At 45.4% G+C, this 21,821-nt stretch overlaps 2 protein-coding genes across 5 annotated transcripts in view; one reads left to right on the top strand and one right to left on the bottom strand.

Annotated features, from left to right (window-relative positions):
* The window catches only part of CRIM1 (cysteine rich transmembrane BMP regulator 1), a 192,472-nt gene extending 175,644 nt beyond the window's left edge, over window positions 1–16,828 (top strand). The window contains exons 14-17 of the mRNA XM_047069487.1: window positions 1,984–2,178; window positions 9,762–9,884; window positions 12,840–13,030; window positions 14,368–16,828. Coding sequence (XP_046925443.1) covers window positions 1,984–2,178; window positions 9,762–9,884; window positions 12,840–13,030; window positions 14,368–14,544 — 686 coding nt within the window. The 3' untranslated portion in view covers window positions 14,545–16,828. The remainder of the gene's footprint in view (window positions 1–1,983; window positions 2,179–9,761; window positions 9,885–12,839; window positions 13,031–14,367) is intronic.
* Window positions 16,829–18,135: 1,307 nt separating this feature from the next.
* Window positions 18,136–21,821, bottom strand: part of FEZ2 (fasciculation and elongation protein zeta 2) — a 43,535-nt gene continuing 39,849 nt past the window's right edge. For 2 of the 4 annotated variants that reach the window (XM_047069488.1, XM_047069489.1), the window contains 2 exons: window positions 21,487–21,552; window positions 18,136–19,060 (listed from right to left, as the gene is read on the bottom strand). In XM_047069488.1, the coding sequence (XP_046925444.1) occupies window positions 19,044–19,060; window positions 21,487–21,552 (83 nt within the window). In that variant the 3' untranslated portion in view covers window positions 18,136–19,043. The remainder of the gene's footprint in view (window positions 19,061–21,486; window positions 21,553–21,821) is intronic. The other 2 variants (XR_006960313.1, XR_006960314.1) reach the window with 2 other exon arrangements.

The following is a 21,821-nucleotide window of genomic DNA, read 5'->3' as shown; positions in this document are numbered from 1 at the left end:
ATCCGATGAGCTGTTACAAGGTCTGTGTAAAATAGAATCAGCAGTATTGCTTCGTGAAGAGATGCTTCCTTTCATAAAGAGTCCTCTGCATAATAGACTCTAGATTTGATGGCAAATCTAATGTCCTCAATGAAAAGTTGGCTGGAGGTCAGAATATAACTCGAATCAGGTTCATTAAATGATTCCACTCAGCCATTTGACATGTGCGTTTGAGATGTCTTAATAAAGTCGCCTCCCCTAAGGATTCCAGACTCGCAAAAACTTCTGTCGTGGGTTTGGTTTGAAAGCCTCCAGACAAGGTTTTAAGCTTAACAGTCAGCACACCAGAAAACTTTCTATGGAACATTCACAAATACAATGAAATACATTTTATTAGAGAGTGAGAAAACGTTTCTGTTTACAACTAAGCTTCCCGTGATTCCTCCGCATCCCTTGTTGAGCCTTAGGCAGAAATAGTGAGAGAAGCTGTGAACACATGTTGAGAAACGGAGATTGTGCATTCTTGCACTTGACACAGACTCCTTCCTGTGCTCTCTTATACACCTCTGCCATGGCCTGAGATCTAGCTATGGACATACAACACGTCCTAGTCTAGGCAAGAAGAGAATGTGGACACCGATTGTGTGAGCCTCCTCCGGAGAAGCCCGACAGGAAGCCTTGTGCTAGGTCTACACAGAGAGCAGCTAGAAGCTGCCTTGGGAGTAGCTCAAGGAATATGGCTGCTGTTGCCTACACATTTCTCATCGCTCCCTCGGGCATTCTGGGTTCCATCCTCTGTGTCGGGGCCTCTGTTGGAGCTTCCCAGATGTCTTCCAGGAAGAACCCTGAGCCCCTGACATCACTGCTTTCCTACCAGATTCCTTTATAGTTTTTCAGTTATCAGTGACCAGTGGTAAGTGGAGGCACCTTTAGAATCTGAGCATAAAATCTCCCCAGCTTAGTAGGAGTCACCCAGTTATTGGCCTGTCCAGTGACAAGGAAGTGCTGCCCCCCCCCCCGTGTCCCCATTGACCTGCCCTGTCTCTGCTGGTCACTGGGACCTCACTCTGAGCCACCGTTCTTGAGCTCTCGGGAGACAGACTGGCTTTGAAATGTGCCCACTTGTAAATGAGTTCAGGTGAACCAGGAGGAGGCGATGAGTCCCAAGAGAAAGGGACTTTCTAGGAAAAAGTCGGGGGAGGAAGGAAATGAGGATGGCAGGGGAGACTGGAGGAAAGAGAACACCTGTAAATTCTTACACATAAAATAACTCTTAAAAATACATGATTATCAAAAACCATAGTTTGCTGGAAAAAAATGGATTGAAATGAAATGAGGTGGGTTTGAAAGCAGGAATGCCTTTGTTGATGACAGGGAAGCCCCCCCTCCCCCCCCCAGCATCGCCGAAGAATGAGGTAAGTGGTTCTGTCAGCACGGATGCCTGCACAGGAGAGCCGTGGGTTCCCCGGGACGCACCGCCATCCTTCCTGACCCCTCCCCTGCGTCACTTACATCAGGATTAACTGAAATTAGGAGTTTTGTGAATGGCTCTATAAATGTATTCAGCTGGACTTTATCTCTTCCCACATAAAACCTCTGAATGCATCCCTACCTATTTGTGTCTGAATTTGGTTTTTTTTCTTCATGTAGTACGTTCAGTAGCCACCCAATGTGCTTAAATCTGTATTTTCTTCAGTGACGATCCAGGGACACTTACCCAGCGGGTGTCATTCCTACCTGGCTGTAGCAGTTAGTAGCCTGTGTTGGCCTCCGTGGCCCTTGGTCAGGTTCAGGCCACAAGACAAGTGCTCTGAAGCTTCTCCTGTGCCAAGGAAAATGGCAGCAGGGAACTGGGGAGGCGGAAGCTTCGCCACATGCTGGAAAGTCACCGTGGGAAGGACGTGGTGACCGTACAGGGCTGTTGCCCTTTTACGTGTCCGGTGTCTTAAGATGCGGTGCTTTGTCACATCCAGCGACTCCACCCTGTGCTGTTCTTTTCGCTAGAGGACGCAATTCCGAAGAAGGCGGTGTGCCACTTCAGCGGGAAGGCCTACGCCGACGAGGAGCGCTGGGACATCGACAGCTGCACGCACTGCTACTGCCTGCAGGGCCAGACCCTCTGCTCCACCGTCAGCTGCCCCCCGCTGCCCTGCGTGGAGCCCATCAACGTGGAAGGAAGTTGCTGCCCGATGTGTCCAGGTATCTGAGCCAGGGTTCCCGAGCCGTCACAGTGATTGCGGGGGAAACGGGCCGCTGGTGCACGGGGTCCGGGCGGGCCGTGGGCCCGGCCCAGGTCTTCCGCCGCAAAGATGGGGCTGGGGGTGGGGGGAGGCCGGAGAGACTGCCATCAGGGTGAGGGCCTGATTTGGGTCCCATGCTAGGCTCGCTCTGGTTCTTCTCATCTGCGTGCTCTAAGTGTTCGTGGCGGCACGGCCTGGCGGGCGGAACAGGCTCTTAGTGCCGCGTGCCCTGGCCGGGTCGCGCAGTGTTGGTGTGGCGTTGGACCGGCCTGGTGAAGAGGGCCCAGGGGACCCGCCAGGGGATCGCTTCACAGCCATTGCAACGTGAATATATATCAGAACCGGAATGGAGGAGTTGTGGTTAAAGAATGCATTTCAGTCTGTTCAGTTCCCGAGTCCCAGCAGCACCCGTGCTGTCCCTGCAGCCTACTCCCAAGCCGTGTACCCAACTTGGTGTCTTCCCGCGGAGGCCCCAGCTGGCTGCCGTGGCGCCCCCCGCCCACGCCTCTCCCCACACCCACCCTCCGTGTCAGCTCAGAAACCCACCTCCGAGTCGCAAGCCTCCGTCCCCCACAGCTGCCCAGATCCTCCCCCAGGCCACCTCCTACTTTCCACGTCTGTGTCTTGTGCCCTCGTCCTCTGTCCCTCGTCCCAGAAACGCAGGGCCTGAGCCCCCGGCAGGACAGCCTCCGGGGAGCATTCCGGACCTCCAGCCCTAAACAGACCCCTCAGACGGTCTATACCGCAGAGAACACGCACTCTGGGGAGGAGTCGGGATCCTTTCCACCTTCACCTTGACTCTCGTGTCTCCTTGCTGCATTATGTCAGAGAACCTTGGCCGTGCAGTACGGTGAGCTGGGAGTCCTGCCAGCCGTGCGTCTGTACTGTGTGGTCATGAGATGGGATGGTCAGCACCCAAACAGTTTCACTGTCTGTTTAGCTGTTCAGCAGCGGAGCCCTGATTGAGCACTTCTACAACTGTCCGTTCATCCCACGTGATGGATGGGACGTCCCGCCAGGTCAGGAGGCTGAACCCTATTCAGAGCCTACCGTTGGGTACCCTTCCCAGCTTAGCCGCACGGGCCTTGTGTGAGGTGCACATGGGGAGTGAGAGGTTCCCTCTGCCGTCTTATCACCATCTGCACACGGGGGACATGAAGTCCTTGAGGGCCATGCAGAGAACAAGGGGAGCCGCGGGTTTCCCCCGGGAGGCAGTCTGTCTGCTCCACACCACGTGTGCCTCATGAGCTCCACATTCATCTCCCCAGTAACACGCTCCTGAGATCAAAATGGTGAGACTTGACCTTCTTCCTTCAACAGAGACTCACTCAGTGCCTGCCATGCACCTGTGCTGTTTCTAGGCCCTTGGGGGACAGCAGTGAATCAAACAAAGCCCCACCCCCAGTCCTCGGGAAGCTTACATTTTCGGTGGGAGGGACAGGCAGGAAACAAGTAAGCGATAAAGAGACCGCACCCAGGGTGAGGCTAAGGACTGTGGAGAAGAGCAAAGCCAGACAGGGGGCAAAGGGGAAGAAGGGACAGGCTGGGTTGTTTCACGCAGGATGATCTGTCACTTTGATAAGGTGACATTTATAATGAGATCCAGAAGAATTGAGGACTCGGGGGAGGGGGGGTGGGGGGGGAGGAGGCAGAATGCTCTGGGTACGGGCAGGGCACAGCCCTGCGGTGGAAACACGCTGTGCATGTTCAAGGACAGCCAGGAGGCCTTGGTGGATGGGCCCGGTGAGCAGGAGGCTGAGGCGAGCACGGAGGCTGTCGTGAGCCGGAAGCTGCAGTCTCCGCATCGTTGCGGGGCTTCGTTGGGCGGGGAAGAGGCTTCAGAGGGTCTTAAGCAAAGGAGGGAAGCTGGGTGACCTTCCCTTTCACAACACGTCCCTGGTGCCGAGTTGAGGCGTAGACTGGGGGATGTGGAGAGGACGAGTGGAAGCAGAGACAGTCTGGAGGCTTTCCCAACAATGCAGGCCAGAGCCCAGGGGTGGCCTGACCCGGGGCAGTGGCTCTGGAGGCAGGAGAGGGGGTCGGGCTCGGATTCTTTGTGAGGGAGAATCGGTAGGATTTGAAGACAGTGCTTGTGAGAAGAGAGGAAGAGAAGCCGTGAGTGACTCTCATGTGTTTAGATGACAACACGAATTTGCAGCCACGGGTTAAAGGCAGTTTGGTTGGCGGCAGTTTTTCTTTGAAATCTTCACTGTTCGTCCAAGTGGAGCGAGTGAACAGTGAGCATGTAATCTGCAGTTCAGGTGAGACCGGAAATGGGTCTGTACATTTGAAAGTTGTCGGCTTAAAAACCAAGGTGGTTTTTTGTTTTGTTTTGTTTTCACTTTTTTATTTGTTTTAATATGAAACTTACTGTCAAATTGGTTTCCATACAACACCCAGTGCTCATCCCAACAGGTGCCCTCCTCAATGCCCATCACCCACTCTCCCTGCCCTCCCACCCCCCCCTCCAATCAACCCTCAGTTTATTCTCAGTTTTTAAGAGTATCTTTTTAAGCCTTGGGACTGGAGGAGATCCCCCAGGGAGTGGGCTTGATAGAGAAGAGGCGCCAGGACTGAGCCCAGAGACCCTCCAACTTCGGGAGACCGGGCAGGGCAAGGGGGACTGGCAAAGGAAACAGAGGAGGAGCCACAGCCACACGGGAGGAAACCAAGAGCCATGACCCAGAAGACAAATGGAGAAGGGGCAGGTGTGCCATTAGGTCAAGTCAGAAGAGACGGGGAAACTAATCCTTGTGCGTTTAGCACGATCCTAATCATCTTGACCACAGCCATTTTGGTACAGCGGTGGAGGCTAAGTCTAATTAGAGGGGGGCTCAGAAGAGAAGGGGAGGGTGACTGGCGATACTGGTTATCAGCCCTGCTGCAGGGTCCACAAGTGAGACTCTGGTGTGAGGAAGAGTGGCCTTGCAGGACAGGTGTGCCCTCTCTATTGGAGGGAAGAGGGTAATCTGACCAAAGACCCTGAGATGGAAAGGTCAAGGCCCAGTGTCCCCAGAATAGAGAGTTCTAGTAACAGGAGGTAAGGACAAAAAAGATAGCTTTGGCCCAGATGTTCAGGGCCTCACTTGTCAAATTTAGAATGTAGATACCATCCTTTGTAGGGAATGGGAGCCTCATTTTTGAGCAGGTGAATGACATGGTCACATAGGTGCTTTGGGAGGATTAACAGGGTGGGGTGCAGGAGGGACTAAAACGAGGGGAGACCAGAGGCCAGGACAGCTGTAACTCACATTGCAGACGTCCCGGGTGGTGACAGCAAGGCCCCAAATCCAGGTGATGGTGGTAGGAACAGAGTAAAAAGAGGTACTCTCCTTGGCTTGTGAGTTTAAGAAAGGAGAGAGTGCATATATTGCCAATAACATCCTTGTTCATTATGAAAGATTTCTCCAGTGACTTCTCAGGATTTACTGTTGGATGGAAATTTAATTTCTGTAACTCTTCTTTCTGCGTCTGATGTATTATTGATGGATCATTTCTCCATCTTCTAAGCAAACGGCAATCAGCCGAGCTTTGCCACTTTACATTTGATTAAGGCTGGATTCCTGTCCTGTTCGCTCATTGGCTCACTGTGTGATCTTGGTCAGGAATCCTCACTAAAGTTCCAGGCTTCCATTTATCATCTAGATAACTCCTGGTACCATGCTTTGCCCTCTGCCCATACCGACTCCCATTCTGGGTAGCCTCACCCTTTACAAAGCATGGTCCCCCTCTGCCATCTTGTGAGTACAAAACCCGTGGGCTGGGTAGCTGCTTAGTACTTGTCCCATTTTACAGAAGAAACTGAGGCTCAGGAAACTTAAGTGAGTTATCCACAGTCCTGCAGCTAGTTGGCTGACCTGGGAGTTCTGATCCCAACTGACTTGTAGGTTCCATCTCCCAAAAAAAAAAAAAAAAAAAATGGTGCATCAGCTTGTGAGCCTCTGGCATCCTGTCCCCATACTCCAGAAAAGGACATTTTATGGAACCGTGGGTCTTACAACTGGCCAGGTGCCTCTGAAAGTAAAATATATCCACAGTAAGTGGTCTTGGGTTCCTCTGAAGTTCAGATCAGATATGACCACGGGAGTAATTCTTAACTGTGACCACGTGCCCGTGATCCACGTGGCCTAGCCTGATGTAGTTCTGTGTCTGCAGTGCAAGCAGCTGTCAAGGGCTCTTCTAGTAAATGCCAGAAGGGCTGTATGTGAGAATTGGGGTCAGTCACAGGTCTTGGCCGTGGAAGGCCTGGGTCTAGGCATGGAAATGCAGTAATTCCCACACTTCTTTTTGTTTGTCCAAGTAGGTTTTTGCTGAAAGATTTATCCTTTTTGGCAAAACTGCTCAGAGACTGCTTCCCTTGTAAGTTCACGTTAAAGGGAAATGACCCTCTCCCGTGGACATGAGGGCTCTGAACTAGAGCGCTGAGTATTTGGTGACGATGGAAGGCGGTGTAGGTAGATTTTCATCCTAGCCGTACTGAGTTTCAGGGAGCAAACCCATACTGAGGGCGGGCTGTGAGCTGCCCAGCAGTGAGAAACACCCATTGTCATGAGACACCCATGAGGGCAGGACTGGTCTTGCTCATGGCTGTCTCCCAGAACTTTGACCACTGAAGTGCTCAGGAAGTATTTGTGGACAGTGGTAATAGAATTAATCACTCTGTAAGACATTCTCCCTCATCCAGGGCACACCCTTCTCCCTTTCCCGCTGATGCCAAGTAGAGCCTTCCGAAGCATCTGTGGGAGGAGGGTTTGAACTGTCTGTTGGTGGTGGGGGTGTCACTTGAAATCTACGCATATGCAGCTAGAAGGCACAAGGATTTCAAAACTGTTTCCTGGTACTCTCCCCCAGAAAACCCTGACATGAAACTGAACCGATCCCCTCTCTGGGGACCTCTGGTGGGGGGGGGGGGCGGTTTGGCTACTTAGCCATTGACATTCCCAGGTTTGGGGGAATAGAGCCCACAGTGGCCTTCTCTACTGAGGTCTCAGGTGCCAGCAATAGAGTGGCCCCTGCATGATGGGAAGGTTCAGTGCTGTGTGCTAGACCCACAGGGGAGGCCCTCAGACATGCTGTGGTATAGAAAGATGTCACATAAGTGTCAAGGTCACTTTTCTTTTCAAACTCCTCCAGGTAATTGATATCACACAATCAGGGTTTGTCAGTGGGCGAATGAGACCCCATCTCTGACACACCCGTCCCAGAATCACCCACTGCGGACTTGCCGAATCAGACCTCTGAGATGCAGCACATTTTATAAGCTCTTCCGGTGATTCAGATAGGACAGAAAAGTTTGAGTCATTGGTTGTACTCAGGCCCCTGCTTCTGTAAATAGTATTTTCAGTAAATTCTCCTTTTAATTCAATAGTATTTTCAGTAAATTCTCTTTTTAATTCAAGAGTTTTCAGGTATTCACGTGTCTAGCTCTGGTCATGTCTGAGGTACCAGTCCCCGTGCCCTCGAAGATCCCCCTACAACTTTGGACTCCCCAAAAACCTAACTACTAATAGCCTGCTGTCAACCAGAAGCCTTACGGATAACATAAACAGTCAATTAACATGTATTTGTATTTTATACGTATTATGTGCTATATTCTTACAACAGAGGAAGCTAGAAAAAAAGAGAATATTAAGAAAACCATAAGGAAAATACAGTTACAGCACTGTACTGATAAAAATCCATGCATAAGTAGACCTGCACAGTTCAAACCCCTGTTGTTCAAGGGTCACCTGTATTTAAGTAAGAAAGCACAAGACTGAGGGACAAAAAGCTAAAATAACTTTATTCTTGGGGGGGGCACCAACCAGGAAGACCTGGGCCATGGCATCACAGAACAGATTTGAATCCCAGCTCTGCCAGTTCCTGGATGCGTCATCTTGGGTAACTGACTTAACCTGACTTTACCTCCCTGCCGGGTACTCCGTTAATACACGGTGTTATGAGCAGAGCAAATACTCTCTTCCCTGTCACTTTTCTCCTCTCTATAATTCATCTTGAAAGCCAGGGGACTATGGGGTAGACACCAATCACTGTAAGCAGGGAGGATATTAGTTCTATTTTAACTTCTATACCTTGCATTTTATGTATCTTATTTTGGACTAAATTAGGCTATTAGTGAATATTTAGTATGGCCAATGTTGAGTAACCTTATAAAAATTGGTTAATAATACGGCAGGATCTGGCCAAAAGGAGACATATAGTTGATGCAGATTTTTGTGTTGCCTTTTGAGAATACGGGTTCTCAAGAATTACTTCTTTAGAGCATGTTGAGACATCCTTACTGTTGCCTCATCTATTTAAAAGGTGTCTGGGTATATAGTCCAGTGTGTTTGTCTGATACATACTGACTTAGAGCTTTCAGCTGTCTATATATACAACCCAGGAAAGTTCAAAAGTATAGCATTTCCAGCAGTTATAAAGTGACATAGAAAACGTTTGATTGTACCTTTTATACGGAATTTTATTGAAATAAAGAATAGTAACTTAAAAAAAAAATGCTGGGCTGGTTGTTAGCCAGATGAAGAAAGGATATATAAATATATTTGTAGTAGCCAAGAAAAACTTTCAACTGTTTTCACGGGTCCCTTGTAGAATTTAGCTTTAAAACGGGGGAAAGAAAGGGGCACCTGGGTGGCTCAGTCGATTAAGCGTCCGACTTTGGCTCAGGTCCTGATCTCATGGTTCGTGAGTTCAGGCCCCACGTTGGGCTCTGTGCTGACAGCTCAGAGCCTGGAGCCTGCTTCGGATTCTGTCTCCCTCTCTCTGCCCCTCCCCCACTTGTGTTTCGTCTCTCTCTCTCATTCTCTCTAAAAATAAAAAAGAAATATTAAAAAAGAAAAAGAAATTTGGGATAAAGAATATTATTCTTCTTAGTTTTGTTTCATTTATAGTATCTTACTGATCCAAGTGCCCAAATGATCAAGTTAGATCATGGAAACATACTTACTGAAAATCATCTACCAATCCACATGGTTCCACTGGTGATAAAACAGACATGTGATGCTTAAGCCAGGCCGGACCTCAGGAGGTCTGCTTACAGTCTATTCCCAATTAGGGGAATTGACAAAGAAGTAAGAGTGAAAGATGCTTTAACTTTTTCACTTCCTAGGACCTATTTTATAGAAGTGATTCAACATTCATGGGTTAAAGAGAAGCAGCTTATTAAGGTATATAGTATTTAGCTGATGGAAAATAAAAGAAATCCTTCCATTTCAGCCAGTCCCTGTCAGTTTGCACAGAACTACAGGGCCAACACCATCTGACATGAAAAAGCAGAGCCTCTGACCCTGGTGGAGAAAACTCTCCCCCACTACTTTTACATGGGGGGGGTTGAGGGGGAATATGGTTATATGACACGCCTCCCACTCTTGCAAAGCCAGTGACTGTCTAGTAGTAATGATGCAATTGCAGAAACTGGACCTTTCGTGCCCCAGGACAGTATTGTACCGAATTGAATGCACCATCCATTGGGATTGAAGAGACCAAAGTCAGCAGTAAGCAGCCCCTCCATCATCTCTTATGAGAAATATCCCTTTCTTTTAGAAATGTATGTGCCAGAACCAACCAATATACCCATTGAGAAAACAAACCATCGTGGAGAGATTGACCTGGAGGTTCCCTTGTGGCCCACACCCAGTGAAAATGACATTATCCATCTCCCCAGAGGTAAGTGCGAAGTTGACTGAGATCTCTGTAGACTTCACATATATGGTCTGCCTTTTTAAAATTTTTTTTTTAATTTTTAGTTTTTTTTTTAATTTTTAATTTTTTTTTTTTAATTCTAACTTCGAGTACCTTTTTAAATGGCAGGTAAGTAAGTTCAAATAACTACTCCAGGGGAGACCTGTTGGCTATAACATATTTAAACCAGAATGATAAAAATAAGTCTGCAGGTAACTGGATAACATGCCTCCTTCTGGCCTCATGTGCTCAGAGACTTCATGATGATGGAAAGAAATATGTTCCTTGTCCTAATAGCTTGGTATCTGCAATTTCTAAGCCAGGACTCATATTTGTACATATGTAAGTGGAATAATAATAAATTATTCAGTCCCTGTGGATTCTGGACTAAGCATTTATGCATTAGGTTACCCTCTGCTTCCAGGCTGTTTTCACTCCATGAGAGTTCAATTTATTACATGTGCTGATTTTTCCACTCATCGGGTATATTCCATGTTTTTTGTTTCGTTTTGTTTTTCTCCTAGCTCTGTCCTTCCAGTTGTGTATAATAGACCTGTTATTCCCTCTCTCAGTAGTTAAGAGATAAAGCCAGGCAGAGTTCCTGTCAGTATTGCCTTCTCTATAAAAGTAGATGTCTTGATTTAGAGTATAAACCTGTGCTTAGCCATGACTCAGGACTGTCTCCCGTCTACTCCAAGGACATTCTCAAAATCACTGCTATACAGTTTTTATATTATTTCTTTTGGGGGAAGCAATATTCATTGCTTGAGAGATTAATGGTCTGTTGTTACCCTAGATGTTCTGAGTGTTATGCTTATTTAGATCAAGCCGGTTGACCAGAGAGCCAAATTCCTGGCTCCAGTGTTTTGGCTCCTTGTGTAATTGCTGTGACTGAATTGTGCTTTATCATTATATTTGCATTCGATCAATAAATACTGGTGCCTACTCTGTGCCACGCACTGTTCTAGATGGTGGACTTTGGCCATAACGACAGCCTTACTTGCTGTAGTATATTGAAGACCTACGCATTACACAGTATCTCTGTTACAAAGTACCTGAGGAGAAATTTCCTGTGTCAGTAGCAGGAAAATTTACACTTCTCCTAAGCAGTTGATTATTTTTTTTTTTTTAATTTTTTTTTTCAACGTTTTTTATTTATTTTTGGGACAGAGAGAGACAGAGCATGAACGGGGGAGGGGCAGAGAGAGAGGGAGACACAGAATCGGAAACAGGCTCCAGGCTCCGAGCCATCAGCCCAGAGCCCGACGCGGGGCTCGAACTCACGGACCGCGAGATCGTGACCTGGCTGAAGTCGGACGCTTAACCGACTGTGCCACCCAGGCGCCCCAACAATTGATTATTTTTAATCTTGAAGACATTGTGAATCTTATTGATGATACCTGTTTCCATTTTTGCTTTGGCTGCTAAGAAGCCCAAAGCTAAACTTTGTGGCCTGATTTTTGCATCAAAACAGAACTTAAGGACTGAATTTCATAAACAGATCTCAACTGAAGCTTTATTTTCCTTTCATTAAGATTTTCCTTAATTAACTTTTCAATTTCCTTGTATGACATATATTCCTAAAACCATCTGCCATATCATTTGGAATATGATAAGGCAAAAATCCATTCCTTCATTCATTAAAACCTGAATTCATCAGTAAGATGTTATTTTTACCTTTGGCATTTTTGTTGATGCTGATAAATGTAGGATTTTTTCCACCTTCCTATAAAGTATTATGTACACTGGATAGAATGACTAGGAAGGTTCTCTTCTTCCCACACACAAAAGCAGCAGCATATTAACAAAAATCTGATCTTTTAAACCATAAACTGTCTTAATATCACAGAACTGTGCTGCTATGAGATGGGTTTCCAGAATCATTTAAGAGCAACTCCTTCTGAATGTGTAACCCCTGCATCTTTCACTAGCCTGGTCTTTGATGCATTTGGACAGGCCGACCACAGTGGTTTGTTTTTTTTAACGTTTATTTATTTTTGAGACAGAGACAGAGCATGAACAGGGGAGGGTCAGAGAGAGAGGGAGACACAGAATCCGAAACAGGCTCCAGGCTCTAAGCTGTCAACACAGAGCCCGACACGGGGCTCGAACTCACGAACCGCGAGATCGTGACCTGAGCTGAAGTCGGACGCTTAACCGACTGAGCCACCCAGGCGCCCCCACAGTGGTTTATTTGAAAGAAAACAAAAGTAAAGAAACTTCCAAGGAGTTCTCCTGATTGGTATATAGTTACTAACCTTGTTATCTCTGCAATATTCATGGCAAGCATGATGATTTAAAGGAATAGAAAGACCTTCATTCAAACGAACAAAGTTAAATGTCTCCTATACAGTATATTAAAACTAAGGCAGGAAAATGATCTAGTAGGCCTCGTGAGTTTTCAACAAGTTTATGACAAGGGAGGCATTTTTGCTTAGAGCTCAGTAAACCAAAAGACCAAACTCTTGATTCTGGCTTTAGTTTTTACTATTCCACTAGCAATTAGTCTTAACTGTTACTCTAGTAAGTCAAAAATACTTTGTCCTAGTCTCCTATTTGCTGGTAAAGAGGGAGCTAAACTAATGTTTCTGCTTCAAAATCTTAGACCATACAGGTTAATCAAAATATTTTTAATAATCTAGTTTTAATCACTTTTGTAACGTCTACATAACAATTTTGTTTTCTTGGCTAGCTAGAACCAGCTTCCTCCTGCCCAGTTATTAACCTCTTCACCCTAATATTTCCTGTCTCACATCATCCCTGAGAGCTCTGCTCTCTCATCAGAGCTCTTCGGATCATAAGACTGGAGTCATGTTTTAGCCTGAAAGTACTGGGAAGCAATGAAACCAAGTTGTTGATCTGTTTGCAGTGGAACTATTAGAATACTTAAAAATTCTGGTTTAGGTAATAAATGCTTGTAATTTTTTTTTCCCCTTCTAGACATGGGTCACCTTCAGGTAGATTACAGAGATAACAACAGGCCGCATCCAGGCGAAGATTCTTCACTGGACTCCATCGCCTCAGTTGTGGTTCCCATAGTAATTGGCCTCTCTATTATAATAGCATTCCTTTTCTTCAACCAGAAGAAACAGTGGATACCACTGCTTTGCTGGTATCGAACACCAACTAAGGTACTGTCCTGAAAAAGTCTGTCTTAAGTGACCGAACTGGGAAAGCTTGCATGCTCACATTTGCTTAAATTGCTTGATGTCTTTTGTATTAGCCAGCGAAAGTTTTGCTCTGGTCTTCGTAGCCTCAAACACACAGTAAGCCGTGGCCACAGTACTTGCCTCGGGCTGGAGCAGTCACTGGATGAATTACCCATCAACCACTGGTTAATGGATCCTGACCTTCCACACATCCAGTTTCCTGGATTTAAAGTGTTTTAAAAAAGAAATACTTCTAGGTTGATTCCTAAGTCATTGTTGTATTAGAAATTAAAATTTGAGTTTCTTCTCAGTGGTCTATCCACTTAGAATTGGGAAAGAAGTCCTGGTGGCAGGGTGACAGCTCTCAGGCATGGGCGACAGGGGAACTAGAGTGTCATGAGTGCATACAGAACTCCAAAGGACAGGGAGACATGTCCAGGGCAAGCGCATAGGGGAAAGGTAGCAGAAGATCCTGAAGAGACTGTAACTACTACTAACTAGACCAGGCAGAGAGAGACACATTTCATATTGAGGGAGAAAGAATATTTATTGTCAAATTAGCCTATCTCAAAGACTGAGAAAATTCATTTTCATTAAAGGAAGAATAAGGACTCTTTCCAACCCTAAGTCTACTTTTTGCATTCAGTTTTTTTCCAAAGAAAAGAAAAAAAAATTCCTACACCCTTACGAATTGAAAAAACAGCTTGAATAATTATTTTAATCCAGTTAATCATCTAGAGAACTCGTCCATGTGAAATTCCCATCAGATGCTTCTGCCCCTTTTTTTTCAACATGTACATGTTGGGCGCAGCCTTTGCTGGGCACACACGGGGTCAGGATACGGTCCCCAATGTACAAACCTGGGAAGAGAGACTAGCTCATAACGTGCGTAGAGCGGCTAGATGCAGAATGGGGCTGGCCCAGCCTGTGATGATGCTTTTACCCAGCAAGTGATTTAAAATCATGTGTTTATCTTAAAATCTGCCTGGCCAGTGACGACTTCTTCAACCCTTTTAAGCATGAGTCTGCGCTTTACAGATTTGAAAATAGTTACGTCGCTTCACCAGACTCTCTTCTCAGTTCCTGTGATGCAAGCCTGACGTAATTTATTGACCATTTCACTTTTAAACACAGTTTGTCAGTATCCCTCACGAAACTACCATTGGTACTAGAACAGGACGTAAACCCCACAGCCAGCGGGCCCGTCAGTGTCCCGCGAAGCTGTTACCTCCCTTGAATCGGGTACGAAATTTGTTAATGGAAGATCTGTGAAATAGCTAATTCTTTGTGGGTTTTTTTCCTCTCCTCTCATCAACTAGCCTTCTTCCTTAAATAATCAGCTGGTGTCTGTGGACTGCAAGAAAGGAAGCAGAGTCCCAGCGGACAGTTCCCAGAGAATGCTAAGGATTGCCGAACCAGATGCAAGATTCAGCGGCTTCTACAGCATGCAGAAACAGAACCACCTCCAGGCAGATAATTTCTACCAGACAGTGTGAAGAAAGGCAATGCCGATGAGGTTTTGAAAGACAGACGACGACTAAATCTGCTTTGAAAAGTAAACTAGAATTTGTGCACTTGCTTAGTGGATCATTTTGGATTGTGACTTGACATACAGCGCTAAGAACTTACCGGGACGGGCTCTGTCTTCAGCAGTGTGCAGAACAAACATTCCCACTCTCCTCAAGATCACTGACCAAGTGTTTTCTTAGAACCAAAGTTTTTCAAGTTGCTAAGATGTATTTGCTTGTAATCTAGCTGTAGAGGTGTTTGGGGGCGGGGGACAGCGAGTTTGGTTGGGGAGATGGGAGGGTGGTGTTGGGAAGGCAAATTGGTCAGCTTGGCTCGGGGAGAAACCCAGTGTAATAAAAGCAGCTGAGCGGCCCAGAGGATGCTTGCTCCGAAGTCTCACTCCGAAGACTGCCACGGGTTGCGGCAAAGCCCAGGCCCGAATGAGCGGGAGACAAAGGCCTTGTGATCCAGCTGCCGTAGCCACCTTAGGACTGCCAAACAGCACACCAGAACCTTTTGATAGCCATCCCTGGTCTAAAGCCACGAGTTTCTTTTCTATACAGTCACAGCCACGGTAGGCGGGGAGGAGGCGAGAGAAATGTGTCGTGGCATTTCTCTGACGCAGGTTATTAAGGATAGATACAGTTAGACTTTTTGCTGCTTTTGTTTTCTTCCAAGCCAATCAGCCAGTTCCTAGCAGAGTCAGCGAGTGAACACGACGGAAGCGGTTTCTTGACGCGAGCACTGGAGCCCCTCACCACGGCGCGGCGGGAAGGAGGGTGAGGGCGAAGGCGCCAGGTCTTTCCAGCAGGGGCTGTACTTCACTGTCTGTTGTTGCTTTGTTCTGTTGTTGGTTGTTCATAGTTTTTGTTGAAGCTCTAGCTTAAGAAGAAACTTTTAAAAAGGACTGTTTGGGGATTTTTTTTTCCTTATTATTATACTGATTCTACAAAATAGAAACTACTTCATTTTAATTGTATATTATTCAAGCACCTTTGTTGAAGCTCAGAAAAAAAATATGCCTCCTTAAACTTTAGCAATTATAGGAATATTTATGTAACTATCTTATGCTTCAAAAAAAAACGAAAGTATTTGTGTGCGTGTGTATATAATATATATATGCATATATATTTATACACATACAATTTATGTTTTCCTGTTGAATGTATTTTTATGAGATTTTAACCAGAACAAAGACAAACAGGCATTCCATATCAATGCTTTTGATCACTTACAAATTTTTAATAACACAAAATTTTATTCTACCTGCAGTTTAACTGGGAAGAAAGATGTGTGTGTTGAGTGTGTGTGAGTGTGAGTGTGCACATGCCTTGTGCAGTCAGCATCACACCTGCGATGGAGAAGGTATTCCTTTATTAAAATCTTCTTCCTCATTCGGATCTGCTTTCTGTTGGTTTTCAATTTGCTCACTGGCCAGAAACATCGACGGCAGGTTATCTGCATCACTAATCAGCTCCTGGATTTTTTTTTTTTTCTTCAAACAACTGTTTGAAACAACTACTGGAATATTGTCCATAATAAGCTGGAAGTCTGTTGTAGTTTGCCTCAAATATAACTGACTGTATCCTATAGTGTTAACTTTTCAAACAGCTCTCAGCACTTTTATACTAATTACCCATTTGTGCATTGATTTTTCTTTTTAAAATGCTTGTTGAGAAAGACACAGATACCCAGTATGCTTAATGTGAAAAGAAAATGTGTTCTGTTTTGTAAAGGAACTTTCAAGTATTGTTGTAAATACTTGGACAGAGGTTGCTGAACTTTAAAAAAAAATTAATTTATTATTATAATGACCTAATTTATTAATCTGAAGATTAACCATTTTTTTTTGTCTTAGAATATCAAAAGGAAAAGAAAAAGGTGTTCTAGCTGTTTGCATCAAAGGAAAAAAAAAGATTTATTATCAAGGGGCAATATTTTTATCTATTTCCAAAATAAATTTGTTAATGATACGATGTTACCAAAATAGATTTACATCAGCCTGATTAGTATAAAGTTTTAATCCATTCCTGGCATAAAAATCTCTATCAAAAAAAATTGTAAATGCTTGCTTTTTGTTTTTTCAATCATGGCCATATTATGAAAATACTAACAGGATATAGGACAAGGTGTAAATTTTTATTATTTTAAAGATATGATTTATCCTGAGTGCTGTATCTATTACTCTTTTACTTTGGTTCCTGTTGTGCTCTTGTAAAAGAAAAACAAATCTAATTTCCTGAAAAATAAAATAGATCTATGGCACTTGGAGTGCACTGTGGTTCTACAGTTTGTTTTTTCTTCAAAAACCAAAGCTGTGAGGGAATTATTTGCGACTTGGTTCTTGGCAACAGATAAACACCCTGAATCTAAATCACCCAAAGGACAAATCGTCCTTTTGTGGTAAGGTGGTCAGTCGGCTGACTCTCCAGCGTCCCAAGCAGCCGCCGGCCTGCCCTCAGAGGGCGGCCTTGCCCTGGGAATCTTTGTAAGAAATCCCACCTTGGGGTTTATGGCCCACGACACTTGCTCTGAGGGAGACTTAGAAGCCTACGTGTTGCCAGTCACAAATCAGAAATGTGCTCATCTCCTCACTGGTATCATCTCATCATGGGTGTGAGAAGGGTTGAGGTGGGAAACATTGGGAGTCTACCACTGAAGAAGAAAGAGTTTATCAAGCAAAATCAGAGAAATCTTCTTACAAGGGGACTGTGAGCTGAAAAAATATCTTTTCATATACTTCAGAAGGATCAGCTTAAGAATGAACTATAAAAAGACAATTGTTGAATCTCTTCCCAAAAAACACATCCTCAAGGACTTCTGACTCTGTAGTATGCCCTCTAAAGTGGTATTTCCTTAGTACAGGTAAAGTTTTTACAAATTTGGATCAATTTAGGTTATTACTGTATATAAGTATGCAATTCATCAATTCAAGGGCAAGGAGCTAGTAAGTCTCACATATTCATTATCAAATAAAGCATTAATAAAACAAGGGACCATTTCGGGGCACCTGGCTGGCTCAGTCAGTAGAGCATGTGACTCAATTTCCAGGTTCGAGCCCCACACTGGTCGTAGAGATTACTTAAAACCTTAAAAAAAAAAAAAAAAACAAGGAACCAGGTCGAGTTCTGCACATTCCTAGGTAACAGCTGAGATGCCGAGCTGGCATCCAAGTCCTAACTGAGCTACTGCCTTTGCAGCTCTGGTGTCCCAGTTACCAGGTGGACTGAGGAATATGGATGGGCCCATATGCTCACAGACGTGTAAGTGGAATTCTAAAGACCCCTGACAGGGCCTCTCTAACTCCTCCTACACTCATGTTGTCTAAGGAAGGAAGCTACCTTAGCTGCTGGGAATGCCTCACAGACCCAGGAAATGAGCAGAACTCTGTCCTTCCACAGCAGCCTGGGACAATCTGGAAAAGTCGCCCTCAACCCTCCTCACCATCATGAAGCTAATCAGGGTCTCGCCAGCTCACACACTGTAGTGACAATATGTAGAACGGTAAAGGGAAGAATCTAGCCCTGCAAGGGAAGAAGTCTTGTAAGAAACACAACAAAAAGTCTCTCAAGCACGTATCACCCTTTTTCCCAACATTTATTAAATGGCAATGACTTGGTGGGAACTGGCCAAAGTGTTTCGTGACCAGTGATGTACGGGTGAGGCGCTGCTTCCAGAACTGGGACTTCAGGAAGACAAGCAGGCGTGAGTGAAACACAACCGGAGTGGGAGCGGGGCGAGGCTGCAGCACACAGGTAAGCACCTTAAAGGACACAACCTCCTTTGAAAGGACACTTCTTCACAGACACGTGAAGCAAAACATTTACGCGTCTTGTATCTTTAACACAAAATTCTGAAAGCGAATGGCCACTTAATGGTTACAGCTGGGACAGTGGTGAAGCGCGGCAGCCCGTCCGTCCTCCCCGGCAGGGCCCGGCGACGCTCGCCACAGCATCTTCCCAGAACAGCCCACGCTTCAGCGTCCGTCTCCCTGGACAATACTGGTAGGTAAGATTGATCCTCACAGTTCCCTCAGAAAGATCAGTGTGGGTTCTTGCCATCACTGAAGAACGGCCACAGTAGGACTCTCTCCATGCTTTCAACAAGTTCTTCGGTGCAGTTCAGATCTAGAAAGCCGCAAAACTCAGCTGGGCCTACAGTCAGTTCAGGAAAAATATGACTGCACCTGCGCAGATACTGCTCCCCCTTCCTCTACAAAGTCGGAGGAGAGAAGAGCTCCTAACCCTTAGCATTTAACAAAAAAAAAAAACACCCTTAGAATTCAAAACCGTGCCATACTTCTCTTGGTTCGTGATATAAAGAATTAGTGAAAGCGTGATCTAGTAAGTAACACTGAGTCACAAACCCAAGTTCGCGTGTGTGGTCTCCAACAGCAGGAAGGGGATGGTAGCCAGCTTTCGGAACAATGCCATAGGAAATCTAGCCTGTGGTCCACGAAAGGGAAAGCCGCTCCTGGCCTGACGCCTTATGTAGGACACAGAACTAGAGGAAGAAGAAGAACTTGTAAACAGAAATGCAGGTTTTGCATACATTTACACAAGATCCATACATGTTTTATATACATCTTACATGTATATAAAAATACACAAATAATGAGAAGTCAATATTAATGCAAGGATCTACAGTAGCAACTTTTTTTTTTTAGAAGGCTACACCCAACAGAGAAGAGTTCTCTCACGACACATGTATTAAAATTGCCCAGAAATGAGATACCAAAAGGCCATGTCTCTCAGGATATCACGTAGAGCGAAGAGCCCATAACATTCGCCCTATACCGTGCGGCTTGTACCACAGCAGAGGCTCCCCCGTAAGTGAAAGAAGTCTCAAGTCTCCGCATGCGCATGGCAGCAACCACGCCCACACTGCAGCCTCAGGCAGAGCCTGGAGGGCAGGGTAAAGAAGCACATGTGAGGAAAAGCCTCGGGAGCCCACACAGCATCCCTCCCATCCTTCTTAGGCCAAATGAGGCCACTTTTGCACCTTCTTTCGTTTCAGACCTTTGCGTTTAAATTAAGCTGGTATATTCAGCAGCCAAGCCACAGTCTTCAGTGTAAAAACAACTATGAGGAAGTCCCACCAAGGAAGCAGAAGGAAAGTTCTCCCTTGAGCAGAAACCACTGCCAGGCCAGCGTTCTAGTGGCCCTCGGGGTAGAGCAATTGCTAACCGGCTGTGGACTTCCAGGATGGGTGGAAGAGAGCATTTTCCATCACCCCCCATCCACACCTTCCCACGCGACTGAACACCTCTGAGCTTCCACACACCCATTCACTTGTCCGGGGTGCAGAGTCACCACTGTGGTCTGCACCCTCGCTTCTTTTCCACCCAGTCCTCGTAGAGCCGAGGCAAAGCCACAACACATGCACACAAGCAGCTCCGGAGAACAGGTACAGTCTAGACGGGCTGGGCTCACAGGCTGGAACCTGTGGCCTGAGCCTGAGGAACAGAATTAGGTAAGTGCTGCTTCCCTAAGACACGCGGTATAGGTTCACAGTTACAGGCCTGGGTTTTCAGAGGAAGCACTTAAACATCATTTGCCCCCAGACGACTCTGTTCTCTGGGTCATAAAATTCTTCCATGCCGGTCAAATGAGAAAATAGCTAGAGAATGCTTCAGAAGCTCATTCTATCTTTGGCACCCACGGCAGTGCCCCAGGGACCCGCTATAATTAAAACCTGAGACATGTTCTTTATGTTCATCTCATTCCTGTGTCACATCTACAAGAACAAACCTCAGAACAATCCAGCTTTCATACCAGTGCTAGCACAACATAAAAGCAAACAAAGATGTCAGGTATTAAAAAGAAAAAGAAAAAGAAAAAGAAAGAAACTGGAATGTAATAGGAAGTAAAAGCCCTCCATCAGAAGAACATGGCTTATTAAAACATTTCAATCTCTTCTTTCAACCCCCTCCCCCACACCCCTAACCTACTAATGACTGGCTCCACTTCAATCACAGGTGACACTTAATGTGTCACTCACTCTGAGCTCCCAGTATATTCTACTGAGGTTCCCTCTTTATGAAGCTGTGGTTGAAGAAATGTGCCATCTGAGTTACCTAACATCTCAGAAATCCCAACCTTCCTATGTTCAGCCAGAAACACTGACGGAGAGAACCCAAAGAAAAATGTTCCCAGAAGAGGACTGCTCTCAATATTGGATCATATACTATAGGATGCATTTCATGATGCTTAGAAAATGTCACCTGAATAACTGCTGCTTTATAAAAAATAATTTCACTGAAAAGTGTTAGTTTTGCCTGTAATTAAATAAGTTCATCAGTTCCCTCTTTATTATCCAAATTTTGCTCCTTCCTCAGCAAAGTTAGTAACCTCATTAACTTCTCGAATGACCTTCCTTTGCCTCATCACTGTTCCCAACCTGTGATCTTGATCTCACTAAAATTTATGGTTCATTTTTCACTGTCCTAGTTGATGAAAATCCATTCTTTCTCTCCCTCCCATTCCTTTCCCTTACAACAAATCCCTGAGGGACTGTTCTCTGACTTCACTGTCCCCTCTTTCATCCATCCTCATGATCTGTCCTTCTCTACTGTCCCCACGATGGCAGACACCACCCTACTGAACCCCACCCTGTGTCAGTCAATACCTGAGACACATAATTGTGGGAACGTCTCCATATTTCCTCCATTGCCTGTCTCCCTGCTTACTAAAGCTGAGCTGTGGAAATTACTTCCAGCTCAAGATCCCAAATAAAAGTTGCATTCTATATAACCATAATTCATAATGTGAGTAGCATAAGTAAGCCAGGCATCTATCCTCACTCGGCACAAATGAGAATGATAAAAGTGCATTTGGAAGTTACTTTCTTATCTATTAACAAGACAATGATGCATTTATCGACTGATCAGAACTTCCCAACCATCGCACATACACCATTATAAAACTCACCTTTCAGTATATAATCAGTTAACAAGCTCGGAACCTTGTCACTGTCCTCTTTCATGGCACGAAGAACTGCAAAATGAAGGAGAGAAAGACAGGGCAACAATTTCAAACTCAGAGAGCAAATCTCATTTACACTGTAGCCTTCATTAATTATCAGGCATAATCAATTCATACAAATTAGTGATTACTTTCTGCACGCTAAACAACAACTGCAAATGCTCAAGAATGTACTGTCGTTGAGTAAGCCCTTATCCAAGTAAGAACATTCCTGTTACCGGAAACTTCTCCCAGGTATAAAACATCCAGACAGTGGAACCAGCAAAGAATTGGGCTATTTA

Source organism: Lynx rufus, unplaced genomic scaffold (genome assembly GCF_022079265.1).
Source record: "Lynx rufus isolate CCGP_SWC_20201006 ecotype Redwood Valley unplaced genomic scaffold, mLynRuf1.p SCAF_8, whole genome shotgun sequence".
Classification (NCBI taxonomy): Eukaryota; Metazoa; Chordata; class Mammalia; order Carnivora; family Felidae; genus Lynx; species Lynx rufus.
The sequence above is the reverse complement of the archived record's forward strand: the minus strand, read 5'-3'. Positions and strand labels throughout refer to the sequence as shown.